Source organism: Muscardinus avellanarius (genome assembly GCF_963383645.1).
Source record: "Muscardinus avellanarius genome assembly, chromosome: 9".
NCBI lineage: Eukaryota > Metazoa > Chordata > Mammalia > Rodentia > Gliridae > Muscardinus > Muscardinus avellanarius.
In genome coordinates, this window is record NC_137795.1 from 4,170,299 (window position 1) to 4,189,233 (window position 18,935).

The 18,935-nt window shown below is 36.4% G+C and overlaps 1 protein-coding gene across 3 annotated transcripts in view; it reads left to right on the forward strand.

The window, feature by feature from the left end:
* Window positions 1-18,935, forward strand: part of PDE1C (phosphodiesterase 1C) — a gene marked incomplete at both ends in the record, with an annotated part of 503,660 nt that overhangs the window by 455,332 nt on the left and 29,393 nt on the right. For all 3 annotated transcript variants that reach the window (XM_080701934.1, XM_080701935.1, XM_080701936.1), the window contains one exon: window positions 324-401. In XM_080701934.1, the coding sequence (XP_080558060.1) occupies window positions 324-401 (78 nt within the window). The remainder of the gene's footprint in view (window positions 1-323; window positions 402-18,935) is intronic.

The window sequence follows — 18,935 nt, forward strand, 5'->3', positions numbered from 1 at the left end:
TTAATTGGGAGAACTTACATCTAACCAGGATTTTTTTTCACCCCACATCCTAACAGTAAAACTTAACTACCTTTTGTGCAAGATAAACACTATCAACTGAAGTGCGACCCTTTTTGACAAGGACTTTCAGTCTTGATTTTCTATTATTATCCAATTTCCAGAACCTAGCACGTGGTTACAAAAGATATTTACACTCAGACATGTACTCTCTCTCATGACTATAAAATTATGCTGTACAGTTTTTACTTTTATGGGTTTAAAGATATCTATAACTTTCCCCTCGGCTGTATAGATATATTGTTTGTCATGTTTATTACTTTCAGGTGACTTGAAAGATGGTAAAAATAAGACAGACAAGAAGGATCACTCTGGTGTCAGAAATGATTCAAAGAAAACAGATGGTAAGTGTATCAATCCCATTACATTTTTCCATAAAATGTGCAATTCCCAAAAGCTTGTTAGAATTATATCTAAAACTGAAATAGTGGTTGTTAACAGAGTCTTGCACCCTGAAAAACATTTCACTATGTTTACGGAATAATGTTATCTCTTTTCCAATAACTTACAAATTATTGGCATATCTTTTCCTCTCTACCATACTTCTTCCATCACAACTGCTTTCTGCACTCTTCTTTCCCCACTTGTCATTTGTTTTCTCCCAAAATTCAGAAGAGGCTGATTCTGGATTAGCTGATTGTAACACAACAGAATAATATACACTGCTGATGTATTATGAGTTGGGGGGCATGAACTATGCAGCATGAATAGGAAATATTCCATGTTTTCAGTTTTTATATTCTATTCCCTTGAGTGAGTTATTACTTTGGGTTAAAAAAAAGAATCTAGTCAGTGTTATTTTGCAAAGCAACACACACACACACACACACACACACACACACACACACAGAGAGTTATAGTTACAGTTTGGTCAGTAAGAACAAGTCCAAAGACAATGACAATTCTAAACCCAAGCCACAGCACATCTACAATGTTACATCCTTCATGGGCATTTTTACCTTTTTTTATCCATGTATTGGTGCATTATAGCCTCACATCATAATGTAGTTTACAGTTATAGTGACATCCATGCACAAAGAACTTGGCTTTTATAAACAATAATTCACTCTTCCTAAAACCCTAGAGTTCAAATAATTTTACACTCTATATTTCAAACCATCAGACTGAGAAACCTACCATCACCTTTTATATAAGCTTTATAGATTTGGTTTTAACATGGGCCCATTCCTAATTATTTCTTCATGCATGGATATGATATTAAGCTAAAAATGAAAGCTGTCAGGGAGTGCTTTTGGTTGAGTTCCAGACTCTTTTTGAAACCTCTCAGGATATATTGTGTTCAGTGCTAAACTATTCATTGACTAGTTTGGGTAAAATACCTTTGGAGAGCAAACACTGGATAATTGGGTTGAGTAGTGTGTACAGTTTGAACACGACTACTTATATATCTATTAAAAAGGAAGTAGTCACTTTAGCTTTCAGCCCTAAGCCATAAAGACAGCCTTCTTCCACTTGCATGCATGAAATCAGTTTTCCTTTCAAGATAATTCAAAGAATTCACTCCAGGTGTTTAATCACACAGTATCTGGGGACCTCACACCTGTAATTTTTCTCCAACTTGCTTATACAAACAGAAACCACTTACCTAATGAGTATACTCTCCTTGAATAGTTGTGACTAACAGGTGAATTAAACAGATACAAAATAGAATTTTAAATGACAATTTCTCAGCCAGACTCTCTTATGGGAAATACTATGCAAATACCAGAGGTTCTTACCAGTCATCATTTGACCCAAGTCAAGTCAGCCCAAGACAAAATGGTGCAGCAGAACAGTGAGCTCAGCTCCAAATCCAGCACCTAAGTACTAGCCCCATCCTGCAGTTAGCAACTGACCTATTTCTTCTGGATCTGAATTCCTATAGCATAAAAGCCCAGAAATATTCAAGGCCCCAATTTTAATACAAAATCTTCAGCTTAGTGAATTTTTAAATTGTGCTACAAATAGCTATGATGATGTCATCATGTGGACGTTGTGGCTTAAATTTAATCTTCTCCATAAAGCCCTTTTATCTATGCCCCTCTTAACAGAATTATTCTCAAATATTTAGAGGAATAAAATGCTTTTGTAGGGGAAGGTGATAAAATACATTTTATGTTTTATTGCAGAAATAAACAGTTTGATTGTTTAGTGGTCAGGTTCTTGATCTCACTGGACAGTGAACAGGCTTCAGTAAATAGAAGTTTTGACATCTATCCTCTGATCTTTCACAATCTCAACCTTTCACTGCCTCAAGAGGGACCTGGTATGTCCTATATGCTTGCAAATTTGTTTGTAAACATGGACATGGACAACTTTGTATTTTAATTTCTGTAGTAAACCAACACAACATCAGTCGGTCATCATCAATACTTGGTATAGACAAGAATTAAATCATCAAGTTTCAGTGGCTTATATTATTTTAGTTCAAACCCTAAAACTAAAGCTAATCCTTGGTGATATAACTGGAAAAAAATCTTGACAAGTCCTATCTACCCTTTTCTTTTTGTTCATTATAGCCTTCTGCTTTAGGAAATTAAAAAAGGGAATATGTAAATCAACAGATATATTGCTTTTGAAAAAATACTATATAAAAACAACATTTTGAACATTTCTTTTTAGTCAATTTTATGCTTGATGATCACAGGGAGTTAATTAACTTTTCAATGACCCTACTTCCTTTCTAATTCCTGAGAATCATTGGTGACTCTCGCTATATAATTTTTTAGAGGGAGTGTCCAGTTTCAGGTCAAGCCTACTGTGATGTAACCCACTAGGATTTATAGTTGTAGCATTTTAAACATTGAGAGAGAAACAGTTGGTAATTCCCAAACTCTCATGACCCTGGGCATGCACAGAGGGAAGTAGTGTGTGCTGAAATGGTAAATTATATCCTGGCATAATGAACACACTGCCGTTGTACATTATCTCTGTCAGGCTACTGAGGTACTCTTTAGTGCCCTGCAGCAACAATTTTTCAACCCAATTCAAAGAATGGATGTCCTTTGAAAGTACCTTGTTTACCTCTAGGGAGAAATGTACTAACATAAAAGGTCTAAGTCCCTGAGCCAAGATTTCTCTTAGTGCCTAAAGTTTTCCACTGTCACTGGGAGACTTTCAGAGTACCACATAAATGAATTCTGTTCTGCGTGTTTCTAGCCATATTTGTAACAGCACTGCTTCTTCTTCTTCTTCTTCTTCTTCTTCTTCTTCTTCTTCTTCTTCTTGTTTTTTTTTTTTTTTTGCATTACTGGGGTTGGAACCCAGGGGCATTCTACCACAGAGCTATGCCCCAACCCTATATTTTATTCTTTATTTTGAAACAGGGTTTCACTGAGTTGCAAAGGGACTCACGAAATAGATGGCACTGTCCATGTACTCGGATCCTCCTGTCTCAGCCTCCCAAGTACTGGGATTACAACTGTGTGCCACCATGCCTGGCTATAGCATTTCTTCTTGAGTCTTCCATAATTTATTACAGTTGTTCAAAATACAGACTTGTCCTTAACTTCACTTGACCACATAAAGAGAGACAAAGGAGATAGCCACCTTTTGTGTCTCTCAAAAGGCTGACTATAATTAGACTTTTCATTGTTATTAGCCAAGTTCCAAGGAGCAAGTTCAGCTGTAGCAATTCCTTCTTTAAATATTTTACAAATTGGAATGCTTATAGACAAAGGATCAGGAAATACGAAAGTAAGCTGTAAATTTGAAATTTGAAAGTAAGCTGTAAATACTGACAAGGGTAGACAAAAGACAACTGTGAATGTTAGCCTCTGCTAAAGAGAAAACCAAGAGCTGGATTGACTCTTTCACCTGGATTAACCAGAGAGAGAGAGAGAGAGAGAGAGAGAGAGAGAGAGAGAGAGAGAGAGAGAGAGAGAGAGAGAGAGAGAGAGAGAAAGAACACACAAAGGGCACACACTGGGCAACAGAAGTAAAAGAATGGTTTTCAAGACACTAGACATCAGAGAACAAAAGAGAGTGATTTAGGAAAGACATTAAATAAAGGAGGTGGTGAGCCCAGTGATTGCCCTAGCTCACTGCCATGAGAAAATTTCCAGAAAACAAAGAGAAAGGAAGTAGGCAGACCTGGTTGTCTTTTTGAGTCAAGAAGAATCTCAGTCAACATTCTCATTTCTATAATCCAAAGTTACTGACTATATACCTTAGAGAAAGGAAGATTTATTTGCTTATAATTTTTGGAGATTTTTTGGTTCATGTAAAACCAGCATCTGCAGAGCTCAGGGAGTTGTAGCAGGAAACAGAGAAAAATCTCAAAACTCTGCTCTCACAGTGTGGAGGCCAGAAGCAGAGGGACCAGCAAGAGTAGGAAAGAATCATGTATAATCAATCCCCAAGGCAACAACCCCAGGGAACAATCTTTAGTAACCAAACCCCACAGAACAGAGCTGCAGAAAGAAAAAACTCCAGATATATGAAAAGTATTAGAGGACTGACCAACCTATTTAATGAGAAAACAACTACCTGAGACCAGGAAAGAAACATCCAAGAGGTTCTGTAAAGACAAAGTTCTGATCTTCTAATGGGGCAGGGAAAAGTGCCTGTTCCCACTAACTAGAATTATTTAGAGAAAATTAGGTAGAATAGTCATAATGGTCTTGAATTTGTAAAAGAGAATAATTAGTTGTAGGCTTAATGCTGCTCTGGTCCTATGTAACAATTTTTAAAGCAAGATATAAAATGATACAAGTATTTCCAGATAACTACATTCTAGAATAAAGTTCGACTGTGTGTGTGTGTGTGTGTGTGTGTGTGTGTGCGCGTGCATGCACATGTTATACACGTGTGTTTATGAATACAAAAATATCCAGAACCCAACAAATCAAAATTTCCAATATCTGGCATTCAAATAATCAGACATTGAATACAAGAAACACAACACATAATGGAAAAAACAAACAAACAAACAAACAAACAACAAAAGGCAATTATAACCAACTCAGAATTGAAACAAGCATTACAATTAGCAGAAAAAGAAATTAAACTAGCTCTTACAACTATATCTCCTATGTTCAGAAGTTAAATAGAGGCATGGGATATTTTTAAAAGACTAAAATTAAACTTCTAGATATGAATAGTACACATCTATGAAAAATACACTGGATGGTGTTAACAGAATAATCTTGGGTGAGATTAATAGTAAATGCACTGGATGGGAGTAGACATCACAGAAGAAAAGAGAGGTCAAAGGTTAACGAGAGTAACTATCCAGCCAGGCGTGGTGGCTCAGGCTTCTAATCCTATTCGGGAGGCTGAGACAGGAGGATCACGGTTTGCAGACAGCCTCATCTACTTAGTGAGGCCCTTTGCAACTCAGTGAGACCCAGTTTCAAAATAAAGAATAAACAATAGGGCAGGGGGTGTGGCTCAGAGGTCAAATGCTCTTGGGTTCCATCCCAAGACATGCAAAAAAAAAAAAAAAGATTAACTGTCCAAAATGAAAGAGATAAAAATAAAAAAAATAAAATAAAAACAGAATAAAGAATACCACAAAAGTTAATATAAAGAGCACTAGTGAGTTGTAACAACATAATATATGTATACTTGGAACTCCCAAAATAGAGGAAAGAGTGGGGAAAGAAAACTATAAATATTCAATGGTTAAAATTTTGTCACATGATGAAAACTATAAATCTATAGATCCAAGATCAGTAAATCCCAAGCACAAAAAATACAAAGAAAATTACACAAAGCCTGTCATAATCAAATTGTTTATAATCAGCAATGAAGAGAAACGTTTAAAAACAGCCAAAGTAAAAATACACAAACATATGTAAATATGAAAAAGATAAGGATGAAAATAGATTTTTTTGTTAGAAAAAGTAAGAAGACAGTAGGTCAACACTTTAAAGTATTTAACAAAAGAAAAATCAGCTAAGAATTCTGTACCCATAAAAATATCTTTTAGAAACAAAGATAAAATATGGTTTCACCTGACATACAAAAGCTTTCTTGTCATTATTCCCTGAACAATTATGTATAACAACTATTTATATATCATTTATATTGCATTAGGTATTTTAGTAATCTAGAGAGTATTTAAAGTATATGAGAGGATGTTTATATTATATGCAAATACTATGCTATTTTATATAAGGAACTTTTGAGCATCCACAGATTTGGGGGTTCATGATGGGCCCTGGAAATATTCCCCCACAGATTCTAAAAAACAAATTTATATACAATATTTTTTCTTCACTTAACTTTTATAAAAATAAATGAATAGTTGAAACAAAATAATTTAATATATTGTTGTCTATAACATGAAAAAATAAAATACATGACAGAATAGCACAAAATACAGAGGTAAAGAAATTGAATTATACTACTATAATGTTCTAATATTATACATAAAGTAGTATAATATCATGTGAAGGCAGATTGCAAAAATTAAGAGTACATGTTATGAGATCTAAAGCAATCATTAAGATGACAAAATAAAGATACATACTTAATCAGTTAATATAGAGATAAAATGGGGCCATAGAAATAATCCAAAAGAAGGTAGAAAAAATAAGAAGAGAATAAATAGCAAATAAAGAGCAAATAGGAACAACATTGACTGAAAACATTACATTAAATATAAAAGGCATAAACATCCCAATTAAGAGGCAGAGATTATCAGATGATAAAACCAAAGTCTGTTCTGCCTTTATATTAAAAGATACGATTCACCCAGAGGTAAAAGGATAGAAATTAATACACCATTCTGACACTAATCAAAACAAAGTTTGTATGATTGTACTGATATCAAATAAAATATATTTTAAAGCAAAGAACTGGAGTAAGAAAATGTCAGGATTAGAGAAATTCATTTTATAATGATAAATTTGTCCATTTATAAAGAATATATAATATTTTATATTTTTGCACCAAATTACATATATTAAACTTCAGAAAATATTTAATCCATAATTGATATTAATATCTCTCAATAATTGATAGGATAATATATATATAAAATCAGCAAGGTAAAGAAGACTTGAACACTATGAAACAATTTGACCTAATTGGAATTTCTATAATTATCAAAAATAGAATACACATTATTTTCAAGTGAAAATTTGTGTTTTCTTAATTTTTTTCTCACTAGTCTAGATAGAGGTTAATTCATTTTATTATCAATCATTGACATTTTTATTGTTTTTGTTTTCTATTTCATTGCTATCCAATTTGATTTTTATTATTTTCTTTTTCTTCTTGGTATTGAATTTAGTTTATCTTATTTTTAGTTTTCTAAAGGCAGAAGTTAAAGTTATTAACTTGAGTTTCTTTTTCTTTTTCGTCACAGGCATTTAGTGCAGTAAATTTTCCTCTAAGTACTGCTTTAGCAGCATGCCAAATTTTTAATGTGTAGACTTTTTTATTCACGTTCAGCTAAAAATATTTTTTAATTTTCACTTTGATTTCCATATCAATCTAATATTTACTTATAAGTATAACGTTTTATGTTCAAACATTTGGGGATGTTCTAAAGACATTTGAAATGTCAGTTCTTCTTAGATTTATCTATAGGTTCAACATAGTCCCAATTAAAATTCTAGCATATTTTTGGGATAGAAACTGGAATGTTGATTTAAAATATATATGGAAATACAAAACATCCAAAATAGATAAAGCAGATTTGGAAAAGAAGCTGGAAAAGTACGTAATTTGCCTGATTTTAAGACTTATAAAGCCACCGTAAGCAAAGCAGCATACTCTTGGTATCAATGTAGACAGGTCATGGGAATCGAGTCCAGACAGAGGTCTGCATGTGTATGACAGCTTATTTTGACACAGGGCTAAGAAATACCATGGTGAAAGAATAGTCATCAACAAATGGCGAGGAAGTTATTGGCTATCTGTATGCCAAAGTAACAAACTTCTCTCTATGCTTCGCAGCATATATAAACATTATCTCAAAATAGATCATAAAGCCTAAGTGTAAAATATAAAAGTATAGGTCTCTAGTTAAAAAAAAAGAGAAAAAATCATTTTTATTTTGGATTAGGCAAAGATTTCCTAGATATGACATCAAGAGTATATGGTGAAAGAATAAATTGTAAATTATACTTTATCAAGATAAAAAAGTATGTTCTTCAAAAACTTCTATTGGGAGAATAAAAAGACATCCATAGACTGGGAGAATGCAAACCATATATATGTTAAATGAATTTTATCCAGAAAATAGAAAGAATTCTCAATATTCAATATTAAGAAAACAACAACTCAATTAAAACCATAAACATTTAACAACTGTGTCACTAAAGAAACATAAATAGATGTAAATTAAAAACAAAAAAAATAAACTTATTGAGGGAGAACAAAATAAAGCAAAGCTTTTACAATAAAAGATACTTTTACACTTTATATCCTATCACGTAATGTCTTAGCTCTGCACTGTGGCTGTCAGAAGACTTTTCTAGATTATCTCCTCAATGAGGAAATGGTATTTCTTACAGCTGTACCTCTAAAGTATTTCTTTAGATGCTCAGGTTCTACTTACTATGCAGAATCTCAGTACAGGAAAATCAGAGAAGGAAGTAGCGCCAATATTCTTGTTAGGTATCTTGGGACAACTAGTTGTTATCACAAGGGTTGCTCTGTACACTGGAGGAACTTACCTATGATTTGAACCTTCACCACCTGATGTCTCATGACCTTGACTTATTATAGGGCTCACAAGCGCCACCTGAAGAGATGAATATGTTTTCCTATTTTCTTGGGTTTTTTAAATAGATGATTCCTAAAAAGTTAATTTGGAATAGAGTACATAAAGAAATTTAAAATAGATGACTAAGTTTGTTAGAAATTTTTGTTCTACTATATTTGCCAATTTATTGGTGAAAACAGTAGAAGGATATAAGTTGGAACTTTTACACTTGAGTCAAACTTAACTTTTTTACTTTTATCTATTTTTTTATTTTCTTTGAAAAATATTTTTGAGTTGCCTAAAGGATACTGTGACCTGCTCTGCAGGGCCTTGGAAGAAAAAGAGAGGTGGTGCCCCACTGCTCTGCTTTGTAGACACCGGGAGGAAAGTCAAACATCAGGGTACAAGCAAAACTGAGGCCGTCGTCAATTTTTACGTCCACATGAACACCTGTCCCAGTATTCTATCTCAGGGAACCATACTCACTTCACTCTTTTTATCCAAATAATTTCCCTTCATATTGCTTAAGATAATGCCCCTTTGCTATCTTAATACACTAAATTTAAAAACTGCCCTATTTCAGACCCCCAAAAATCTTTCTTGTAGATGACACCTCATTATTAGCCCCTTGCCTCAATCTCTGCTATCTCTTCCCAAGTGGTTACTTGTTATCATCTGTAGTTGACGTTGTCTGTGCATTGGTCAGTTGGGAGCCATAGCAACACTTAAACACATGGCTCATTTTCAGCCCACTCATTTTTAATTAATCCTGTACACCCTAGATGTGGGGACAAGGAGTTTTGTATCCATTTAAAATTTTTCTCGCCGGGCATGGTGGCGCACGCTTGTAATCCCTGCACTTGGGAGGCTGAGACAGGAGGATCGCGCAGGTTCGAAGCCAGTCTCAGCTGGTTTAAGAGACCCTATTTCCAAATAAAATATAAAATAGGTCTGGGAGTGTAGCCTGGAGGCAGAAGTCCCCTGGGTTCCATCCCCGGTACCACCACCAAAAAATAAAAAAGTAAAAAACAAAATAAAATAAAAAATAAATAAAATTTTTCTCAAATTCTAAAAGATTGATGTGTTTCTAAGGAATTGTCAATATGGTTTTCATCATAATTCTAATCCATTCACAATTCTTAGAATGTGTTGGTCTTCACGGTCATTTTAGTTCAAATTTCTACCCCAATTTTTGCTACATAAATTCCATTTAAGGTGGCTTTCGTAATTGAGAGAGGATAGCACCCTGAGTTAGGAGCTTTGAACTCCACTGTATGATTCATCATTTTGGTCTGTACCTAAGCACTGTCTTGTGGGAAGCAAATCCTTCACCTGGGAGCTCTGGGTGTGCGTGGAGACTAGAAAAGACAGCTGGCTAATGAGGAGGAAGGGCACTGACAGTCGACGGGGAGCTGGCTGTGCTGCAGAGGATCTGATGACCCTGAAGCAGCTTTAACTGGCTGTTTACTGTGGCGCCATTTGGTACTCCCAAGTACACTGGCATGCTTTGGTCACCCAGCCAGTCAGTGGTTTCTTCTTCCTAAAGTAAAAACCTACTTGGGAGATCAAATCATATGAGAAAGTTAGTTGATTGGCGAACAGAGGTCTTAAGGGGAGTTAGTTGTTGAATTGCAACCTGAAAACGGAGTATCCCGATATCTCTTTGTTGGGATGCATCTGCTGAGGAAGTGGCTCTAGGTAGTCTGTATGCCCTGTGTCCTGGCAGAGCAGGACCTGCTCCTCTGTCACACCCTTTCTAAATCCAGTCTTTTTTGGCCACATATTATTAGTCATCGGATTGTTGATGTCTTGGAGTAGATCATTATTCTTGTTTGATTTTAGTTATCCTTGTTTTTTGTCCCTTAATCGTGGTAAAATTTTGTTGTCTTGAAGACACATGTTCTCAGATTTTTCATTCTCAGTATGTTTTGTCCACCTTAACCTACCAGATTCTCACAAGCTCTATACACACCCAGAACAATGTGTCCAGATCATGTGGTGTGTAAAACAGGCCAAGGATGATGCCAAGTTCTGAAAACACTAGTTGTTACCCCATCCTTCTCTCTCACACCCAAGACAGTGCTGCCATAGCAGTAACCTTGAATCGCTTCTAATTACATTAAAAAGTAAGCCTTTATAACTTCAGTGCTTCACCACTTCTACTCAGGAGTGATTTTCAGTATACCTTGTCATTAGCCACGCCACTGAAGTGAACATCTGACTTCAGGCAGTTTCTGTAAATAGTTAATCCCATCCTTTGAGTTTTGAGCTAGTTTCCATATTAGAGGATAACATTATTTCTTAGTTCTGGAAAAGTATCTCACTGTGGCCTTCTGTGTATTGACAGAAAGTAAGCTTATTTTTTTTTAATGAGGGAATTACCCTTGAGATGAGAACCCAGTATCATCATAAGTTATATTACAGAAGCAGAGAGGGAACCAAACATCTGGAGTGCCCTGAATCCCAGTTAACAGCATATGTTCTGATTAGTATCCCATTTATCATATCCATTTGTCCATGAAAACTTTTGTGACCTGTTTTTTTTTTAAACATAACAACAGTAAGTGGAAGCTATAGAGGCATGAAATACTTGCTTTGTAAAAGCATTTAAAATTTTATTTTCAAAGTGGTTTGACAAGTATCTAAGCCTCCACTTCAAAGTCCCTGTTAAAAAGACATGACAAAGAGTCAAGAAATGGAGGGGAGAATTGCAATATTATTTTTAGGCTCCTGTTGCAAATTTTCATAAGGCCTCACTAATGATACTCTGAAAGGTTTCATTGGATAAACATTCTTGTTCATATATATGGCGTTTTCTGATTAGTTTTGAAATCTGTGCTGTAAGTTGAGTTAACAATAAGAATTGTGTTGAGTTCAATGATTCTGAGAACCAATATAATTGGATAGACTTGGGGTAATTATATGCAGATGAGACATGGTCAGGTGGAGTGAAGCTAATGACCTCCTTGTTCCTTTCTGCTATAGGCCAGTGCTCTTGGGAACATGGTAATGCAAAGCCTGCCCTCACTTACTCCTGCCATCACTAGCACTGATGAGTCATGGTGAATCAGAACACCGAGCCCATTTGGTTATAAGCATCCATCTCCAAACAATGCATTTTTAATACAATTTGGGGTTCAGTGAATGTCCTTGTGCTTTTCGAGGAGGGCATATAATGGATATCCTCATGTGGACTGTGAAGGAGAAGGTGGGCTGTTAGCCTCTGGTAGATTTTATATTCTTGAAATTCATATTTGTAGACTCAAAATAGCAACTGAAATCACATACCCATGCATATATGTACATAAAAAATGATGTAAGGTCAGTGGGTTTAAGAAAAATTAAATTGTCTCATAGTAAGGAAAACTTCTAGTGTCAGTTCATGCTTTACACGTCGAGTTTTACATCCCAGGATCTTATCAAATAACAACATAGTTGGAATATCAAGTAAAAGTATATTTCACATTCTTTATGGCAATCTTTAAAAATCTTTTCTTTACAATTATTGGTATGTAAACTTGCGTCATTTCACTCTATCTTCTAGACATTTTCTTACATTCGTAATGTCCCATTGTACTTTTAAAGGAATCTGGTTTGACAGAGGATTGACATTTTGGAAACCCTAGAGGAAAAGCAGTATTTCTTTTTGCCTTAATACTAATGTTCAGGACTTTTTTCTTTTTGCGTGTGTGCGGTGCTGGGGATGGAACCCAGGGGCATTCTACCCCGAGCTATACTCCCAGCCCTATTTTTTTATTCTTTATTTTAAAACAGGTTCTCACTGAGTTGCAATTGCCTTCGCCAAGTAGCTGAGGCTGTCCATGAACTGTGAACCTCCTGTCTCAGCCTCCCAAATACTGGGATTACAAGTGTGAACCACCACGCCCAGGAGAATTTTTTCTTAAAAAAATTAAAACTTCTTAGGAATAATGAAATAAATATTAGCCTGTTTTTCCCTGGAAAGAATATATTTTTTTCAGATTCTATGCAAATGATTAGAGAAATAAAAGTAGCAATCCTTTTGCCAAAAGTAGGTCATATTGACTTTATAAAAATTCTTTAAAATAGTGTCTGCCTTTGAAATAAAGATATGCCAAAACCAGGTCCTGGGACTGTCTACCTTGTTAATGCCATTTCCTGCCCAGCCACCCATGTGTTCAGAGTTGTCAAATGAGATATCAAGCCAGTATTCCAGCTTCCCTCTCAGAATTTATTCTTAGACGAGATCAGGCGCGTTCAGGGTGGTACATGCACCAATAAAAAATTTAAAAAAAATTTAAAAAGAATTTATTCTTAGCATTCTCTGCTAAAAGGAACCCTGATCTCCAAATGACGACATCTGGTTTTCTAAGTATTAGCCTGCTACAGTATATGCAAATTTTATTATGTATCCTGGAGCCACAATAAAAATATGAGTAGATGTTTAGGTTCGCCTTTTTAATTTTCTTTTTGATTCTTTCATTCTTTCTGAAGCATTTGGTGTTTTTCCTGAACAAGATTGGAGAAAACATAAAGAGCATTCAAACTTCTTCAGGTCTAAGCTAGGAGTAGTGGTGGGAGGTTGGGACAGGAGGATCGCAGTTCGCGGACAGCCTCAGCTACTTAGTGAGGCCCTTTGCAACTCAGTGAGACCCTGTTTCAAAATAAAGAATGAAAGAAGAGGGCTTCGGGTGTATCTCGGAGGTAGATTATCCCTGGGTTTCATCCCTAGTACCACACACACAAAAAAAATGCTTCAGGTCTAAAATTTCTCTTCCTGGTTCTGAAAGACATGATTAGTCTTTATGGTCCTTGTTGTTTCTTGGCTTCACAGCCTCAAAGATGAAACAGACACAGAGCTCTCTTTCCTGTACTGACTAGATGCTTAGCCACCACACCTCTGTGACTGACGGTCACTGCTTCCCACCGACCCCAGACCTGGCCTTTACTTACCTGTCAAGAGTGGCAGCCCAGAAGTGCTTGAAGAGTTCTGCTTAATCATCTCCATAAGTGTTGATGTACTTGGTATTTCTTTATTTCTTTATTTGTTTATTTATTTATTAGCAGTACTGGAGATTGAACCCAGAGGCATTCTACCTCTGAGCTACACCCCCAACCCTATTTTATTTTTATTTTGAAACAGGGTTTCGCTAAGTTGGTAAGAGTCTTACTACTTACTGAACCTGTGATCCTCCTGTTTCAGCCTCCCAAGTACTGGAATTACAGGCTGCGCCACCACACCTGGTTTGTTTGTTTGTTTGTTTGTTTATTTAGTACTGGGGATTAAACACAGGGACATTCTACCTCCGAGCTACACCCTCAGCCCTATTTTTTGCTCTTTATTTTGAAACAGGGTATCACTAAATTGCAGGGGGCCTAAGAAGCTGAGGCTGTTAAAAAAAAAAAAAAAAAAAAAACCTGCAAATCTCTTGTCTCTGCCTCCCAAGTACTAGGGTTACAAACATGCACCATCACACCTGGCTATACTTGGTTCTCAAAAAGAGTAATAGCAGAGGAATGCTGGGGGGAGTACAGAACAGAGACAGCTACTCAGTTATTTTAAATGTGTAAAGAAAGAACAACTAAATGAAGGAAGAGAGAAAGAAGTAATGTAGAGAAGAAAAATTTTACACCATCCTTATTCTCAGTGGTAGTCCAGATGCTTTGGACCAAAAAGAATAACAAAGGGAGAAACCATAGGACCTGAGGACTACCTTTTTGTACTGTTCTTAATCTGTGTCTTTGTATTAAATAGTACACGTTAGGAGATGATGGCCTATTGTTTAGGAAGTTATATTCCCACAAATTGTATCTATGTATTATATATCTAGCCACCTGCCTACCTATCTATCCATCTATCCAGTTCTATGCCGAAATGGTAAGATATCAGTGTTTTAACAACGCTGTATCATTGGTACCATGTGAAGTGAAATTAACTTCAAATAATTCAACTATAATTGTACCATCTATTGTTAGGGCAAGAAGAAAGCATATACACACTGAAAATAGTCACTCATGACTTAGAACAGTGACATGTACGCCTGGAAAAAACCCTAACAGCTGTCTCCAAATTAATGTTTCTCTTAGTATTTTCTCATCATTAAAAACATAAAACCAAGAGCTGGGCGTGGTGGTGCACACTTGTAATCTTAGCATTTGGGAGGCTGCCGGAGGATCACGGTTCACAGACAGCCTCAGCTACTTAGTGAGGCCCTCTGCAACTTAGTGAGATCCTGTTTCAAAATAAAGATTAAAAAATAGGACAGAGGGAGTGACTCAGAGGTCGAATGCCCCTGGGTTCCATCCCCATACCTGCAAAAAAAATAATAATAATAATATATAAGTATATATATACAAAAAACAAGACCCTCTCATATGCTCCATAAAATCCTATTTGACATTTAAATGGGTTTTGGTGTCACTATATTCATTATTAGATTCTTTATTATTTTTTATTATTATTTTTCTATTTAGCCTTATACGACTCCATTGCTTACTGTGTGACTTTGTCATTTTTGTAGAAAACAGATTCCATAAGGTGGCAGTTATAATGTTTTTTCTGGGATTTTGAAAATCTGGATTTGAACCCCTTCTTTATCCTCAGCCAAGTCAGCTCACTTCTTTGTGGCTGGATAACAGTTAAATCGGCTGTAAAATCAGAACAAAACAAAAAATTGAGATAAAGAAAAAAGAAACATGCTTATACTTTTTTACTTCTAGTGCAGAATTCTCAGGAAGTCGGCCTCGTTGACACTCCTAGTGTGATCCAGGAATAAACATTAAGACCAGTAAGCATGTTTTTAGGGTTCAGTCATTTAGGCTTAAAATTTAGCCACTTATTAACCAAATAGTTATATGATCCATACAGAGCATATCTACCTGGTGTAGAACTAGTATAAAGAGGGTGGAATGAACAAGGACACATCGTTTTAATTTCAGCTTCTCTTTCTGTAAATGAAATTGCTAAAGGTTTGTTATTCATTCTTGTAGAGTAAGAGAAGGGATTTCTCTATATTCCCACACCACATATTTGTGCTTCAGGGTGCAAGACCACCACGGCTGCCCCTTGTGAGATAAAAAATTTCATTGCTTAAGGGGGAGGTGAGAAATGACACTTCCTTCAATATTTTCTGCATTATCCCCAAAGGTGACTAGTTTCCATTTCAGTTTTGCCACTCGCTCTTCAAAAAAGTGAGTGAATTTAAGTAATTTTCATGGGCTCCCAGAAGCCAATGTATATATAGAGTCAATGGAATTTAAAAGAGCTCTTGCAAAAATAGTCATGCGTCTAAGTGCAGTCCAGAGTGGCTTCGTCCTCTCTGTCTTGAGGATCTTCATTTTCATACACTTTTGGGTCTTGCTGATTCTTACTCAGTTTCTGTTTAAACTGAAAACAAATATACAAACTCAAAACACAACAAAGCAAGTAGAGGACATAGGATGAGGAAAGGATCCGGCCTGATTCATAGACCATGGTGAAGCTGTCCAGATAGCAAATGTTCCCTGTCTGGGAGGTTAGTCCTATAGAAAGGCAGCCATATTGGGACTTCTTTATTTGGCATATAGTTTTTAACATATCATACTTTGCTATTAGATAAAATACAAATTCAATGCATTTATGATTTTTATTTTATGCTGTAAGAGTCAAAATTAGAAAAAGGGTGAAGGGAAACTTCTTTTTCATCATTATATCTTTCTCTCATCCACCCCATGCTCATTCAATTCACCTTCAATTAAAAATGATTGTTTATTGAGTATATACTGTGTATTTTGCACTGCACTACATGCAAGAAGTTAAAAAGGTCAATAAAACTTTTACCGTGCTCTCAAGGAGTCTTCTGGCTGGGGTCCCACAGATACCTATGAAATGAGGCACCAGGCAGGACCTGAAGAGATTCAGAAGCAGAAGTTAATTTAAGAGAACACACGTTTGGAAAGGCTGAAATGACAACGAGGGTCACAGCCCCAGCTTCAGAACATATGCCTCTTGTTCCTTTTTGTTGTATTTAATATTTAATGCACAGCTGAAACCCAGTCTTCCTTTATTTGCCCTTGCCAACTCCTTCCCTCTCCTGCTTGATCCAAAGGAGGATGGAGATCCAGAATCAGTGGGTCCTCTCTACTGTCTTACCCATAACAACGACTAGAAAGGGAGGAAGGTCTCCTCTCAGTGCCCTTTGGATTTCACTAAGACCCCACATGGACCTCTTGCCCTGTTGGGGGCTCCCCAGCCTCAGCTGCCTGCGATAGCAGGTGAACCACTGTTCTTGTTGGCTGATTGAGACTCACTGGGTCTAACTGTGGTCATCCCCAGTTATCTGTCCTTAGCATCCTTCTAACCAGTGAGTTCATTATTAAAAACATCAAACCGAGCTTTAGATTATCAGAATAAAATTGGGTTTGACACTTGAGGGCCTAGTGATTCATACTACTGATTAGTACTATGATGCCCATATAAAAGGGGTCTCAGATATGACCGTAAGTCAGTAATGACTGGGAGAGTGCCCTGAAAAAGGAGACCAGACGTGCAGTTCTCCTGTGGATTCTCCAAACTGCATAGACTACCAAAATCAATTGGACATTTCTAATTCTTAATTTTGGTTATTGTTTCATCTCCTTCCCTCACTGACAAGTGCACGGTGCTAGGCTCAGAGTAGAGAAATTGGTCAGCAACTCTTCTTTTTTCTTATTACTTTTCCCAAGTTGGTGAAGGTGCTAATGGAGGGTAAACATAACAAAACACCAAGAGCAGATAAAGAAAGAGGAACAGCAGGAGGTCTGGGTCAATGGCCCCTGGGAAACAAAATTGACTGTAATTCCAATAGATCAGAAGGGGCTCTCCTATCTCCTAACTTGTTTTCTGCCTAATTTCAGTTGAATGGCAAACTTGCCTTGTCCTGAAATGACTTTTAACATCTCTAGAGCTCTGTGATGATGTTACTCTTCTTAAATTCGAAACCATTGAGCTGCTATCCCTCCAGATCCCTGGCAGGAGGAAGCTTTTAACTAAGCACACAATAACGTACATGACATGGAACCCCAGTGGTAGTCAACAATACCATGGTTTTGTTGTTGTTTTAAATTCTGTCCAAGACCATTAAGGTTACATGTGGTAGTGTGTTCCAAGTGAAAATAAAACACAAAACGTCATTTATGTCCATTAACTTAGTCCTGTGTCCATTTTTGTCTTCTTCCTCTACCCCCTCACTCTGGGCCCAGTGTAGAATTAAGGTCATTTATCCATGTGCATAATGACTTTAACTGGGACATGTCTTATTTTAAATGTCCTTTGGAAGTTTCAGAGGGGCAGGGATTTTGAGAGAGGAACACTACTCTTTATATGGAAATAATTGGGATTAGATAAGTGTAATTTCTTCTTGAAGAAATCTGACCATTGAGATAAGTTGATCAGACTAGAGGTCACTGTCATCTATATTGCCAAGTAAAATGATTTAATATCCATATTGTGTGAAGCAAATGTTTGATAATCTAGTTTAAAGTATGAACTTTTTCAGTGTACCAGTGTTTAAAGTTGTCCACTGAGGTAATTTTTTCTCTTATGGATAGAATGAATCATGTTACAAGAGAGACAGCCATGGCCAGTCTTGAAATGTTTAATCAATCTTGATTTGTTTTGCTTTTATTTTTGTCCCCAGCTTTTCTACTCCTAAGACCTGGAGGGTGGAGAGGGGGGCAAGGCAGCATTGACACTTTTCTTTTTCTTTTTCTTTTTTTCAGATTCAGAAGAGTAGAAAAGACCTCATATACACTAAAAGAGGCTGCCAATATCTTGCGTCATTTTAGCTGAGCTTCTTCATTCTCCTTCTTCTCCTTCTTCCACAAAGACCTGAATCTGGGGAAGGCATACAACTTTCAGAACCAAGTCCCCACACTTGACCTTCTCTCATGCCATCTCTTCCCAAGGGATGACACTTTGGGGGTTGGTCTGAGGTCTTAGAACATTAGGGGAATTTTCCCCTGAGCAAGCAAAACCAATTGAGACTTTTGCATAAACAGAACAACAACAACAACAACAAAAATCATGAAGGGACTTCCTCAAAATCCTTTGCTAATGCTCTGACTTTCATGGCACCTGTCTGGCCTGATGAGAAGGGACATCCTGGACATGCTGGGAGCGGCCTGAAAAAGCCACACCCTCAGTAATCACCATGTTATTACTGTTGATGCCATTACTTTAAGTGTTGTTATTTTTGCTCATGGTGCAAACAGCCATGCTGGG